Here is a 13,394-nt window from a genome sequence, read left to right on the forward strand (position 1 = left end):
GACTACTGATAACTTCCACTGAATGAAGATTGCTTCACGGGATAGTTTGTGGTAACTGGAGGGACGGACGACTTGAAAGGGCTAAATTTATTTGAGTTGAACACAGTTGGTGACGGAGATGTGAAGTGGTTATTTGAGTTGAATATTGAATTTGGAGACCCTGTGGACGTAAAAGGGTTGACTTGATTGACCACTGGAGCCACAGGGATCAGTTGGATTTTTGAGGTGAGAGATGATAGGGAGCTGAGAGAACAGTTGTTGTTTTTAAGGAAGCGTTGTTCGTTTTTCTCTCTGTTCGTACAGTAATAAGGATACACTGCCCAGGCTGTCCACCCTGAAAGTAAAAAAGAAGCACGATGGATGAGAATCAGAGAACATCTAATTGGAGACTGGATGAAAGTTCGTTCAGGAACCAGGAGATCAAGGGTTTGAAATTTCAAGTCTTAGTCAAAACATTGATCAATTTAAATAATTGTTCTCTTAGAATAGATTATTTGAGAACACAATTTTGATACAAAATGCTGGTTTATTCTAAATTCACCAATCATGTGGATTACTGGCAGGGGTCAATCCAACCTAAGTGCAAAGGGCCTCACCCTGGAGGAACCTCCTTCTTGATCAAGGTAACCTCCACGCCAGGTAGAACTGGGAGATCAAGGGTTTGAAATTTCGAGTCTTAGTCAAAACATTGATCAATTTAAATAATATTGTTCTCCTACGAATAGATTATTTGAGAACACAATTTTGATACAAAGTGCTGTTTTTTTATTCTAAATTCACCAATCATATGGAATACTGGCAGGGGTCAATCCAACCTAAGTGCAAAGGGCCTCACCCTGGAGGAACCTCCTTCTTGATCAAGGTAACCTCCACGCCAGGTAAGGGTCTAGGTTTATATTGCCCTTGGGATCAATTCAATTTGAAGAACCCTTTTTCCCCATCCGTGGCAGAAGCTCCTCATCCGTGGCACAAGCTCCGGCTTTTACGGATGGGTATACAATTTGTTGAATATTTATTTACCTAATTGAGAGATTTGTACTGAATACTAATAAATGGAAACTTGATAAATAAATAAATTTACTGATATCTTACCATTGCCTCCCTGTCGCTTGTGCTGTCTGTAGATGCGCCTCGCACACGCTATGTCATCCGTGAGGTCATCATCCTCCAGCGCCTTGCAAGTTATGCCACACGCCTTGATGTCGTCGTCGGCATCAGTGCACCAGTAGCGGTCGTTGATCTGGAAGATCCCGTGGTCCAAACTGCCATCGCCCGACATGTGACCTACCGCCGACGAGTTGAAGGTCGACTCATACCTGGAATTCGAATTTGGAAGTCGTTCTCTTTATGCTGCGGACTCAATTAGCTTTCCCCCTTTTTAAAGAGGTTTCAGAGAGTGAACTGTAATCGCCCCGAAAGGAAAGAAAGAAGGGGGACAGTATAGGAGAAAGCTAGGCTTTCCGAGAACGAACTTTATGTGTTTATCTGGAATATAATTCAGGAGTGCGGAATTTCTTCCACACAAACATTGCATCCTTTTTGGGGTGCTTTTCACCAGGGACAAGGGATTTCCATTCCCAGATTCGCATCTGTATCTAAATTTCTATCCTAGTTCACCTAGTGACATTTTTATTTATTTATTTATTTGCAATTTTAACAAACTCACAGTTTACAACATGTTTACAATAACAGATTATACACATGATAACAATACCTACATAGTCTACAATGGTAAGTAAGAATCCCAAGATTCCTAATTGCCATAATAAATCGTTTCATATTTTACCCACAACATTGATGGTACCCCTCAACTACCAATCAAAGTTCCCAGATTCGCATTTGTATCTAAATTTCTATCCTAGTTCACCTAGTGACACAGCCTGTAATGCTAAGTAAGAATCCCAAGATTCCTAATTGCCATAATAAATCGTTTCATATTTTACCCACAACATTGATGGTACCCCTCAACTACCAATCGACTGATGTACCGATCATATTACCATACATAAAATTAGGTACCGATATCTATACGAGTCTACGAGTATCAACTGATGTATTGATCACAGTATGATATCGATCATACCCGTATCAATAGGTATCATAAATTCGCGATTTCATTGGTTGACTTACCTGGCAATGCAGAGCCATGTGGAATAAAATTACCGATATCTACGAGTATCAACTGATGTATTGATCATAGTATGATATCGATCATACCCGTATCAATAGGTATCATAAATTCGCGATTTCATTGGTTGACTTACCTGGCAATGCAGAGCCATGTGGCGATGTCGTCCTTGCTAATATCATTATCCAGAAGAACTTTGGCCAACTCACAAGGCCGAAACGTTTTGCATCGAGCGAGCGAAAAAAATGAATTGGTCACACAAAATAAAATGGCGATACTTTTAATCATTTTTTTAGGTAAGGGTTTAGGTTTATATTGCCCTTGGGATCAATTCAATTTGAAGAACCCTTTTTCTTCATCCGTGGCACAAGCTCCGGCTTTTACGGATGGGTATACAACTATACATACCATTTGTTGAATATTTATTTAATTGAGAGATTTGTACTAAATTCTAATAAATGGAAACTTCATAAATAAATAAATAAATTTACTGATATCTTACCATTGCCTCCCTGTCGCTTGTGCTGTCTGTAGATGCGCCTCGCACACGCTATGTCATCCGTGAGGTCATCATCCTCCAGCGCCTTGCAAGTTATGCCACACGCCTTGATGTCGTCGTCGGCATCAGTGCACCAGTAGCGGTCGTTGATGTGATCTGTCCATTTTCAACTCAATAATAATTACAAAATATTGTTGTTATACCTGTTATTTTTTGTATGTTTCATTTCATGACTCTCTCTATTAGAGTATCTATCCATTTACCTACCACTTATCAAGATTTCAAGCCAAAGAAAAAATATTTATAGGCACAAGATGCGAAATTAACACAATAAGCGAAACGAAAAGCGAAGAAAAATTCTAATAAAGTCGAGACCGAGACCTGAACTTTCTGAGTACCACTTATCTGTTAATTTGTTTTAAATAACTTTTTGTACTTATTTCTTGATATAAGCTTCAAGTTTGTAAGGGGGCTAGTTCCGGTTTTTATTAACAATTCAAACCGGACTAGGACCTTTTATCTCTCGTAGTTTTACAAATTTACGAAATAAAACTTTAATAAAATAAAATAAAATTATTCTAGAAATAATTTTCAAAGAATCCATAACTGTTTTTATTTTTCTATACTAATAGGTCTAATACGCCTTCTAATTTGTATAAAGCAACGTGCATTACTTTTAGTTACTAAAATAGAAACGCCCGGATTCTTCTCTGACATTAGACATTATGCATTTTTTTTCAACTCCATTAAATAGGATAGGGTACCTCATGAACGAAAACTCATTAGCCATTTGGAACATTGATAAGTTTTCAAATGAAAATCACCATTGGAGTTCAACCTCCCCATCAGGCCATCAATCAATCTAACTTGTCAATTAGGGTGAGATGTATTTTATTCCATTAAGTCGACTTCTTAATGAGATCAAGATTTACACTTGGATTTATGAGTGCAATAGTATACAGTACACTATGTCAAGCACAGTAGACAAGGGTTTATGTGATCAGTAAATATTCGATAGATAGGTGGGTAAGGCCAGCTACTCACTATCAGGTAGACCTAACGACAGGTATACCTCATCAGGCCTACCTGATAGTGTGTTTGTGCTCATCAGGTATCAGGTTGACCTGACAGACGGACGCTGGAAATTTCCACACCGAGGTAATAGGAAGATTCTTTTCGTTTTGAGACTCATTATACGTATCTACACTCTGTAGTGTGGTATACCTCATCAGGCCTACCTGATAGTGTGTTTGTGCTCATCAGGTATCAGGTTGACCTGACAGACGGACCTTTTCAGCCGTACCTGTCAGGTCTACCTGATAGTGTTTGTGCGCGCTCATCAGGTGTATACCTGATCAGGCATGCTTCATAGTGAGTGGCTGGCCTAGGATAGCTATGCTTAGCTTTACCTTGTATTTTATTCCATTATACATTTCCAGCAAAATGATTTTACCGTCTATAGAAATGGAATTTAATATTTTTATCAGCAACACGTCATGAAACTGTCAAAGAAATGTCAGAAAAAAAAAGCTGGAAATTTCCACACCGAGGTAATCGGAAGATTCTTTTCGTTTTGAGACTCATTATACGTATTTACACTCTGTAGTGTCCATGGATTGCAAAGTGGAACTGTGTACCTCCAAGGTCCAGGTTTTTACCAAAAAGAATCAATGCTGAATCAAGAATAGGTCAAAAATAATTCTTCAGAAGTTAACTCGAGATTTTCGTTGTGCCATTTTATGTACTTTTGGGTTTTATGAATCGGAGAGCGTACCTTTTGGACTTACAAGTACATCTCAAAAGTTTTTTTACTTTCTAATTTCTATTACTTTTTGTAGATATGTTTTTTAGGTAGGCTATACGGTACTCCGTCTCGCTTTCGGACTCACTCATCTCGGGTACATTTGCTGGTGCTGTTGGTACCACATGTGTAAGAAACCCTTCGATGTGTAAGAAACCCTTCGATGATAGTTTCAAAACACGTTTCTTTACAACACACTTGAATGTGACGAAACACTTTACATGGAACTTGTTTCTTTTTGGCTGCAGCATACTTCCTACCCTTCAACTTGGCAACTTTCCTCAGTTCTTTAACATGATTAGCCTTCTGGATTGTCCTTTTTCCTCCAGTTTGTACACTACTTGTTAAGATAGACACACTAGGGGCCGTAGAGGCCATACTTATTGCTTAAAATTGTATTATTCTAACTTAAAAAGAACACCACTTACACCAGAAGTAAATAATTCACCTGTTGAAATGATGAGAAAAAATGTAAATATTGGGATTTTTGAAAAAAAAAAAAAAAAAAATCGGACCGATTACCATGATCTGTCCATTTTCAACTCAATAATAATTACAAATATTGTTGTTATACCTGTTATTTTTTGTATGTTTCATTTCATGACTCTCTCTATTAGAGTATCTATCCATTTACCTACCACTTATATTTAGGTCAAGTATTTCAGCATTTCAAGATTCCAGATGAATTTCTGGTAAGGGTCAAAATTAATAAGAGGGCACAGATAAATTGATATGGGAAACAGAGTTAGATATTTAGGTACAAACATCAAAAGACAAAATCTTGGAAAATTACATCACTAGACTCTCAAAATAAGAGAATACTTTAAATAACTAATGTAGTTATACACAGACATTAAACCGGACTGCCACCCACAAGATACGCATAGGTATAGCCATCATGATGATCGCCAACATTCGCAACGGATAGGCAGTATAGGCACTCAAAGAAGAAGAATCAGACAGATAGAGGACATAGATTGCTCTATAACTGATGAACACAATACATGCGGGATAACGGCTCAGTACCTATAGGCTCAAGCCCTTATCACACTGGCATCTAGATGTTTTCGTTTATACCTACTTTTCTTATATTCACACTTCAAGATTTTAAGCATGATAAACTCAATAATTAAAGTTGTGCTCCAAACCGACAAAAGCCGTTCTTAAGCAAGATTTTCAGTGGTAATAAATCTGGATTTCTCCAAGTAAAAAAGAAGAAGAAGAAAAACACAAATAAAAAATGCAGAAAACCATGCTGCATTGTGTATTATTACGCTAGGCAGTGAAATTTAACCAAGGCTCCAAAGTCTCTCAGGATTTTTTTTCCTTAATCTTCACGATTAACTTTTTTATGCACATTGTTCTTGGAACGTATGAGCTGCTTTAAGAAGCTTATGAAAACGCCACGAGGTGGAATAAAAAGTACGTGTCAATTTTTCTTAAATTCACACTTCAAGTTTTTAAGCATGATAAACTCAATAATTAAAGTTGTGTTCCAAACCGACAAAAGCCGTTCTTAAGCAAGATTTTCAGTGGTAATAAATCTGGATTTCTCCAAGTAAAAAAGGAAGAAGAAGAAGAAGAAGAAGAAGAAGAAGAAGAAGAAGAAGAAGAAGAAGAAGAAGAAGAAGAAGAAGAAGAAAAGCTCAAGAAAAACGTAAATAAAAAATGCAGAAAACAATGCTGCATTGTGTATTATTACACTAGGCAGTGAAATTTAACCAAGGCTCCAAAGTCTTTCAGGATTTTTTTTCCTTAATCTTCACGATTAACTTTTTTTTATGCACATTGTTCTTGGAACGTATGAGCTGCTTTAAGAAGCTTATGAAACCGCCACGAGGTGGAATAAAAAGTACGTGTCAAGTCTCAGGGAGGCATTTCCACCACTTCTTAAACAAATAGGAGTGGAACAACATGGATTCATTTGTCAAGACAAATTTACCCTCAGGCTTCTCAAACCTTTTCAGTACAAACAATTTACCAACATGGTTATCCACTAAAAATTACCCAAGTTTTCATACCCATCAATCTTTAATATGTACGTACCTATAGAAGTCATCTTAGTTATCTCCAGTCCGGTAGATCAGATCAAAATTTTCGGTTTAACAGATCAAAATTTTCACACATGTCCTATCGACACAATGTCTACTTGAGTGTGGTAATGTGGTTAGCCCATTGAACGAGCATGAGTGTTATCCAGGAGAACGATATATGGATGGAAATAGTTATCCAGCAGTACGAAATATAAACGGAAAGAGTTATCCAGCAGTACGAAATATGAACGGAAAGACTTATCCAGCATTGCGAAATATGGACGCAAAGAGTTATCCAGCAGTGCGAAATATGGATGGAAAGAGCTATCCAGCAGTACGAAAAATGGACGGAAACGAAAAGAGAGAAGGGTACTTCCTGCTGACCTCTGTAGTCGAGGGGACGTACGCACTAAATGGACGACCAGCTGACGCTAACTGGAACCGGTTGAAAGCTGGCACGGGATATTTTGTGGTGAATGGGGAAACCGTAGATGTAAAAGGGCTGGATTGATAGAAGAAAAACACAAATAAAAAATGCAGAAAACCATGCTGCATTGTGTATTATTACGCTAGGCAGTGAAATTTAACCAAGGCTCCAAAGTCTCTCAGGATTTTTTTTCCTTAATCTTCACGATTAACTTTTTTATGCACATTGTTCTTGGAACGTATGAGCTGCTTTAAGAAGCTTATGAAAACGCCACGAGGTGGAATAAAAAGTACGTGTCAAGTCTCAGGGAGGCATTTCCACCACTTTTTAATCAAATAGGAGTGGAACAACATGGATTCATTTGTCAAGACAAATTTACCCTCAGGCTTCTCAAACCTTTTCAGTACAAACAATTTACCAACATGGTTATCCACTAAAAATTACCCAAGTTTTCATATCCACCAATCATTTATATCTACAGAAGTGACAGAAGTCATATTAGTTGTCTTTAGTACGGTTGGTTTAACTGACCAAAATGTTCACACATGTGGTCCTATGGACGCTTTTTGTGGTTAGTTCATTGAACTAGCATGAGAGTTACCCAGCAGTACGAAATATGGACGGAAGGAGTTATCCAGCGGTACGAAACATGGACGGAAAGAGTTATCCAGCAGTACGAAATATGGACAGAAAGAGTTATCCAGCAGTACGAAATATGGACGGAAAGAATTATCCAGCCGTACGAAATATGGACGCAAAGAGTTATCCAGCAGTGCGAAATATGGACGGAAACGGTAAGAGAGAAGGGTACTTCGTGCTGACCTCTGTAGTCGAAGGGACGTACGCACTAAATGGACGACCAACCGACGCTAACTGGAACCGGTTGAAAGCTGGCACGGGATATTTTGTGGTGAATGGGGAAACCGTAGATGTAAAAGGGCTGGATGGATAGCTCCCACTGAATGGATATTGCTTCACGGGGTAGTTTGTGGTGACAGGAGGGACGGAAGACGCGAAAAGGCTAAATTTATTTGAAGTGAACACAGTTGGCGACGGAGAGCTGAAGTGGTTGACATGATTATTTGAGTTGAATATTGAATTTGAAGACCCTGCGGACGTGAAAGGGCTGATTGAGTTGAACACAGTAGGTGGTGGTGATGTAAAATGGTTTAGCTGATTAGAGTTGAATATTGAATTTGGAGACCCAGTGGGCTTGAAAGGGTTGACTTGATTGACCACTGGAGCAGCAGGGATTAGCTGGATTTTTGAGGTGAGAGATGATAGGGAGCTGAGAGAACAGTTGTTGTTTTTAAGGAAGCGTTGTTCGTTTTTCTCTCTGTTCGTACCTATGTCAAGCACAGTAGACAAGGGTTTATGTGATCAGTAAATATTCGATAGATAGGTGGGTAAGGCCAGCTACTCACTATCAGGTAGACCTAACGACATCAGGTATACCTGATAGTGTGTGTGTGTGTGTGCTCATCAGGTTGACCTGACAGACGGACCTTTTCAGCCGTACCTCTTAGGTCTACCTGATAGAGTTTGTGCGCGCTCATCAGGTGTATACCTGATCAGGCATGCTTCATAGTGAGTGGCTGGCCTAGGATAGCTATGCTTAGCTTTACCTTTGTTAGTTGGAAGTCATTAGTAATCCACAGCTGTTACGAAGATAAGGGTTCATCCTATACTGTTTCTAATAGTTATTAGTACAGTAGAAACTCGATTATTTCAACTTCCATTATTTCAACTACAAAATCCGTTTTCTTTTTCTATCTTTCAAAGAACATCCTATCTTACCAGAGGAAGAGATCCATAATCAGGGCCGTATTGGGGGGGGGGCGAGGGGGCCTGCCCCCCCCCCCCCGCCTCCCTTTTCTCTTTTACTTCACGTCCGGGGGGGGCGAGGGGGCCTGCCCCCCCCCTCGAGCTTCATTTTTCTCTTTTACTGCACGTCAGGCTCCGAAAAATTGGTGTCAAGGGGGCCCGGCCACCCCCTCCCCTACATTCGTGCTTCATTTTTCTCCTGTAACTGTAGGGAAGACTTCGAAAATTTGGAGCATCCACCCCCCCCCGTCCATAAGTGTTTGGACTCTCGGCCTCCCCTTGGCAAATCCTGGATACGGCCCTGTCCATAATCTTATCGACTCATTTCATGCATGCAAGCGCAGATTATTTAGTTATATAATAAGCTCGACAACAAGCATGGGATCCAAGAAGGTGTGGGGTCCACGAAGGTTCTGCAATCTGCAACCATACAGATGCTCACTCTGGCCAAATAGGTCCAATCGCTCCCAGTAGCCCCGTTCTGCCGTACATCACGATTTGTGAAATTTGAGTAGGATCTCCCGAGTCGATAATTGAGTTACCAATATTCAAGATCAGCAAACACCTACACCTGATGTGAAATCAATACAACCATCAGAGAAACAGGGTGAATCAGAAAATTCCAAATATGAACTGAGTGTTTGAAACCTTCACCTATTGGGCTGCCAAACCTTAAGGTTCGACTGGGATTCAAGGTAAAAGTTCATCAACAATATGATGTTAGCTAGGCTCAACAGCTCAAATGACAAAAATTAGAGTGTACTAAAAAGTACATACCTAATGGACTTTTTTTGAGATAAATTAATGAGGTGATTGCAAGAACAGTGCACTGAGAAAAAAGTTAGTGATAAGGTGCCAAAAGCTAGGGTAGAAGAACGCTATTATTTGGTTACTTCCGTTTTGATTTAGGTTGTTTGTATGATATATTATAGTGTCGAGTTCAATAGAGTTCTGGAACGCAGTTTTTTTTCTTCTCAGTGTGTCTTCAAAGAGAATAATGGTTTTGGCACTCATATGGAAGCTGCGAACATCCGATTTCACCAACATTGTACTTACCCAGTAGAAAATAGAAGTTATGTGTAGATAACAATGTCAATATTAATGAATAAATACTATTGGATAAAACTAGTAGGTAGTGATTTGAATAAAGGTCTCAATGAATGTAACATGCCTAGCTCGTTATAATAAGATGGAAGTCGATCAAGTCAAATTAGTAGGTGATGAATATGCAACAGCATAATTATTATGAATATGCCAACATGGATGCGTTGGGAAATAAGCAGCAGGAATGATTAAACCTAGTTCAAACTCAGATAGTGGTCCTGATTATTAATAGGTAAAGAGTGGGGACTGCTTTTTCGAACGGTTTTCAACCAGCATTTAAACACTAAAAATACCTGTATGTATAACTATAAAAACATAAGATTACCTTCCCAATAATGTTAACATTACTAACTAACATATTACTTATCGTAGGAGCCAATTGTTGTCTTTTTTATGTATTTCTTTTGAAATAGGCAGTTAAAATATGTAGTACCTAAATATGGTCAAAATTTCCCTACCTATAAAATCAAAATAAGTACCTACCTACCCAATAATGTTAACATTACTAACTAACATATTACTTATCTTAGGAGCCAATTGTTGTCTTTTTTATGTATTTCTTTTGAAATAGGCAGTTAAAATATGTAGTACCTAAATATGGTCAAAATTTCCCTACGTTCAAGTTTAATACAAATGACAATCGCTGGAAAATGGTTGATGTTGCGAAATTGCTCGTGTTAATTGTAGCCATCTTGGTGTCCGTACTACTTTGCTTCTTGACGTTTCTGTTTCTAAAGAAACAGGTAAGTGGTGGTACACTAGAACGCAGACTGGTACACTTACGCTAAATGTCAACATTTTCTGGTTCCACTTGTACCTCCAACCTCCAATTTTATTCTATAAACCACTACCTACTTACAACACTAATTAGGGTTTTCTTTGGGAATTCGCTACAATTTTCTCTATTGAGTTACTTATAGCTTGTAAACTACTATGGCCTTCCGGCAGCCCGAGTCCGGGGAATGAAGGTATAATCCTTCCAAGATCGAATGCTGGTCAAAGCTTCCTAAAGATGCACTTTTATAATAAAATTTTAAAAAAAATCATCTCCTAGAAGGGTCTTGTCTTGACTTTGATAATGAAATAGAAAGTCTCTTTCAGAAGTTAGGGTCTGGACTCGGCCCTTGGAGGTAGGTGACTAATAAACGAAAATCGTGTCTTTTCAGAACTTCTACATTGATTTACAATTCCAATACAAGGACAGTACAAAGGAGGGATGTGGTATTCGGAAGAATAAGGAAGAGTTGGTTGAGGATTGTCCTGATGAGAGAAGAGATTGTCCTCCAGTGGAAGAAGAGGACGACTGTGTGGAGAACAAACCATCTCCTCTAAAAATCCCGTCCTACTGCATTCACTCGGGTTTGTAAAAAAAAAAAAAAAACTGCTGTAACAATTATGTTTGAGAAGTATGGTGTGTCTTTTTGGCAAACCTAATTTTGGGCAGTCCGTCAATAAATTTTATTGATTGTTTCTCTCTACCAACCTCAGTGGTGTAGGGGTTAGCACGGTGGACTCTGGATCTGGAGGTTGGTGGTTCGAGTCCAAGTCAAGTCATTAAATTTAGCGTAGTTTATCAAGCGAGGAAGACCATTTGTGACAAGCATTAAATGCTCAACACAATTAAAATTCCTTCCTTGTTTCTCTCTAAGGTTCAACAATACTCTTCCAGGTTTGGAAGTGGTGCTTGAAAAAAAAAAAATCAAACTAGGCATCAAAAGTACCTACAATTATCATATAACACCTTGAGCAAGAACAAAAAGAGTTAAGGGTTTGTATTCAAACTAGGCATCAAAAGTACCTACAATTATCATATAACACCTTGAGCAAGAACAAAAAGAGTTAAGGGTTTGTATAATTTATTTTATGCTTATAACAATCAATTACAGACGAGTCTTCGTGCATTTTGGACCGCGAAACACTGGGAATCCGATTTGGTGTCCGGGAGCAAAAAAATCAGGATGCTGATTATGATACCGTACATGAGAAACCTGGGCGACAGAAACGAGGTCAATCGAACGAAAAGCAAAGGCAACGAGATTGTCCATCGGGGGAAAGACAACACAAGTTAATCAGAAAATCGCAAAGATCAATCGATCAGAAAGGACAAAAGGGTAGGATTGATAAGTGCTATGATGGTGCTAGTAACGGGCGCAGTAAGTCGCACAAACCCCCTCTACACGACTGTGAATGCATCTGTGAATGCAGCTGCTCTGACCAAACCGTCGAGGGTCCATCGGGGGAAAGACAACACAAGTTAATCAGAAAATCGCAAAGATCAATCGATCAGAAAGGACACAAGGGTAGGATTGATAAGTGCTATGATGGTGGTAGTAACGGGCGCAGTAAGTCGCACAAACCCCCTCTACACGACTGTGAATGCATCTGTGAATGCAGCTGCTCTGACCAAACCGTCGAGAGCAAGAACAAAAATAACCTCAGCGAAAGCAGGTGGCATCCAGGAAAGGTCAAGAACGATAAGAAACGCGTCGACTGTTTAGTGCTCGTTGACGCAGGACAGCTGCCGTTTGAATGCGTCAAAAGCAATGTGCTCCCAAAGTTTCCAGGGAACCACAACGTCACGAACAATGAGAAAGCAAAGTCTCCACCTGGGAATAAGAAATCAAAGTCCCCACATGGGAAAAATGGAAAGTCCTGCGGGAACATGAACTTGCCCGAAGTAGCCAAGAAGGAGAAACGAACGGTGGATAGCAGTGACAATACATCGGATGACGTCACGGCGAGAAAGGAGACGAGTCGGGTGAAGTTTGCCAATGTGGACAAACAACGCAATGACTCTCCCGATAGTAGAAGATATCGACAGCACAAGGAACATCAGAACATTCATGACGTAAGTAACGCATTAGCTAACGCTGACTTTGCACCGTATAACCTCGTCGTACGCAAAGTCCTAAATGTAGGACATCAGGCATATAGGACTGAAAACCAGGAAAAGTTCTGGAGCACGACGAGGGACGAGGAAAAAATTGGGCGGAGCAATGGTTTTCTGGGAGAGAGAAAGAGAGAGAGAGAGAGAAAGAGAGAGAGAGAGAGCGGGAGAGAGAGAAAGAAAGAAGGAAATAAATAAATAAATAAATAAAGAATGAAAGAAAGAAAGAGAGAAAGAAAGAGAGAAAGAAAGAAAGAGAGAAAGAAAGAAAGAAAGAAAGAAAGAGAGAAAGAAAGAAAGAGAGAAAGAAAGGAAGAAAGAAAAAAGGTACCCATATGTAGTTACTGTAGGTGGGTAGGTATGTATTACATAGGTTAACTTTGTAGGTACATACCTACACAGGTAGGTAGGTATGTACATAGGTAGGTAGGTATGTAATATTACTGTAATAGGTAGGTGCATATTGAAATTTATTAGTACAGGTCACGCCATAGCATGCCGGACTTAGGGACGATTTATTATAATTACCTTATTGAGGGGTTTACTCTGTACATACATACATATATTACTGTTATGTTAGCATCTTAATTAAGAGTATTACCACTAAAGACCTTAGCCTTTAGCTATTGTACAGTGACGTAAAAAAAAAAAAAAAAAAAAAAAAAAAAAAAAAATTTATTAAACCCAAGTT

The 13,394-nt window shown here is 39.1% G+C and overlaps 2 protein-coding genes and 2 pseudogenes across 2 annotated transcripts in view; 1 reads left to right on the forward strand and 3 right to left on the reverse strand.

Moving 5' to 3' along the window:
- Positions 1 to 2: 2 nt before the first annotated feature.
- Positions 3 to 4,806, reverse strand: LOC103507269. Its single transcript, XM_008471720.1, has 5 exons — positions 4,650 to 4,806; positions 2,631 to 2,783; positions 2,265 to 2,448; positions 1,093 to 1,316; positions 3 to 334 (listed from the first exon to the last, which is right to left on the reverse strand). Exons 1-5 carry the CDS (start codon positions 4,804 to 4,806, stop codon positions 3 to 5), a joined length of 1,050 nt encoding a protein of 349 aa, XP_008469942.1.
- LOC113466616 lies at positions 525 to 647 on the reverse strand (annotated as a pseudogene).
- LOC113466615 lies at positions 760 to 886 on the reverse strand (annotated as a pseudogene).
- Positions 4,807 to 10,354: 5,548 nt separating the features above from the next.
- The window catches only part of LOC103507270, a 32,197-nt gene continuing 29,157 nt past the window's right edge, over positions 10,355 to 13,394 (forward strand). The window contains exons 1-4 of the mRNA XM_017443244.2: positions 10,355 to 10,559; positions 10,983 to 11,175; positions 11,703 to 12,031; positions 12,221 to 12,664. Coding sequence (XP_017298733.1) covers positions 10,467 to 10,559; positions 10,983 to 11,175; positions 11,703 to 12,031; positions 12,221 to 12,664 — 1,059 coding nt within the window. The 5' untranslated portion in view covers positions 10,355 to 10,466. The remainder of the gene's footprint in view (positions 10,560 to 10,982; positions 11,176 to 11,702; positions 12,032 to 12,220; positions 12,665 to 13,394) is intronic.

The sequence above is a fragment of the Diaphorina citri genome, unplaced genomic scaffold (assembly GCF_000475195.1).
Source record: "Diaphorina citri unplaced genomic scaffold, Diaci psyllid genome assembly version 1.1 scaffold302, whole genome shotgun sequence".
Taxonomy (NCBI): domain Eukaryota; kingdom Metazoa; phylum Arthropoda; class Insecta; order Hemiptera; family Psyllidae; genus Diaphorina; species Diaphorina citri.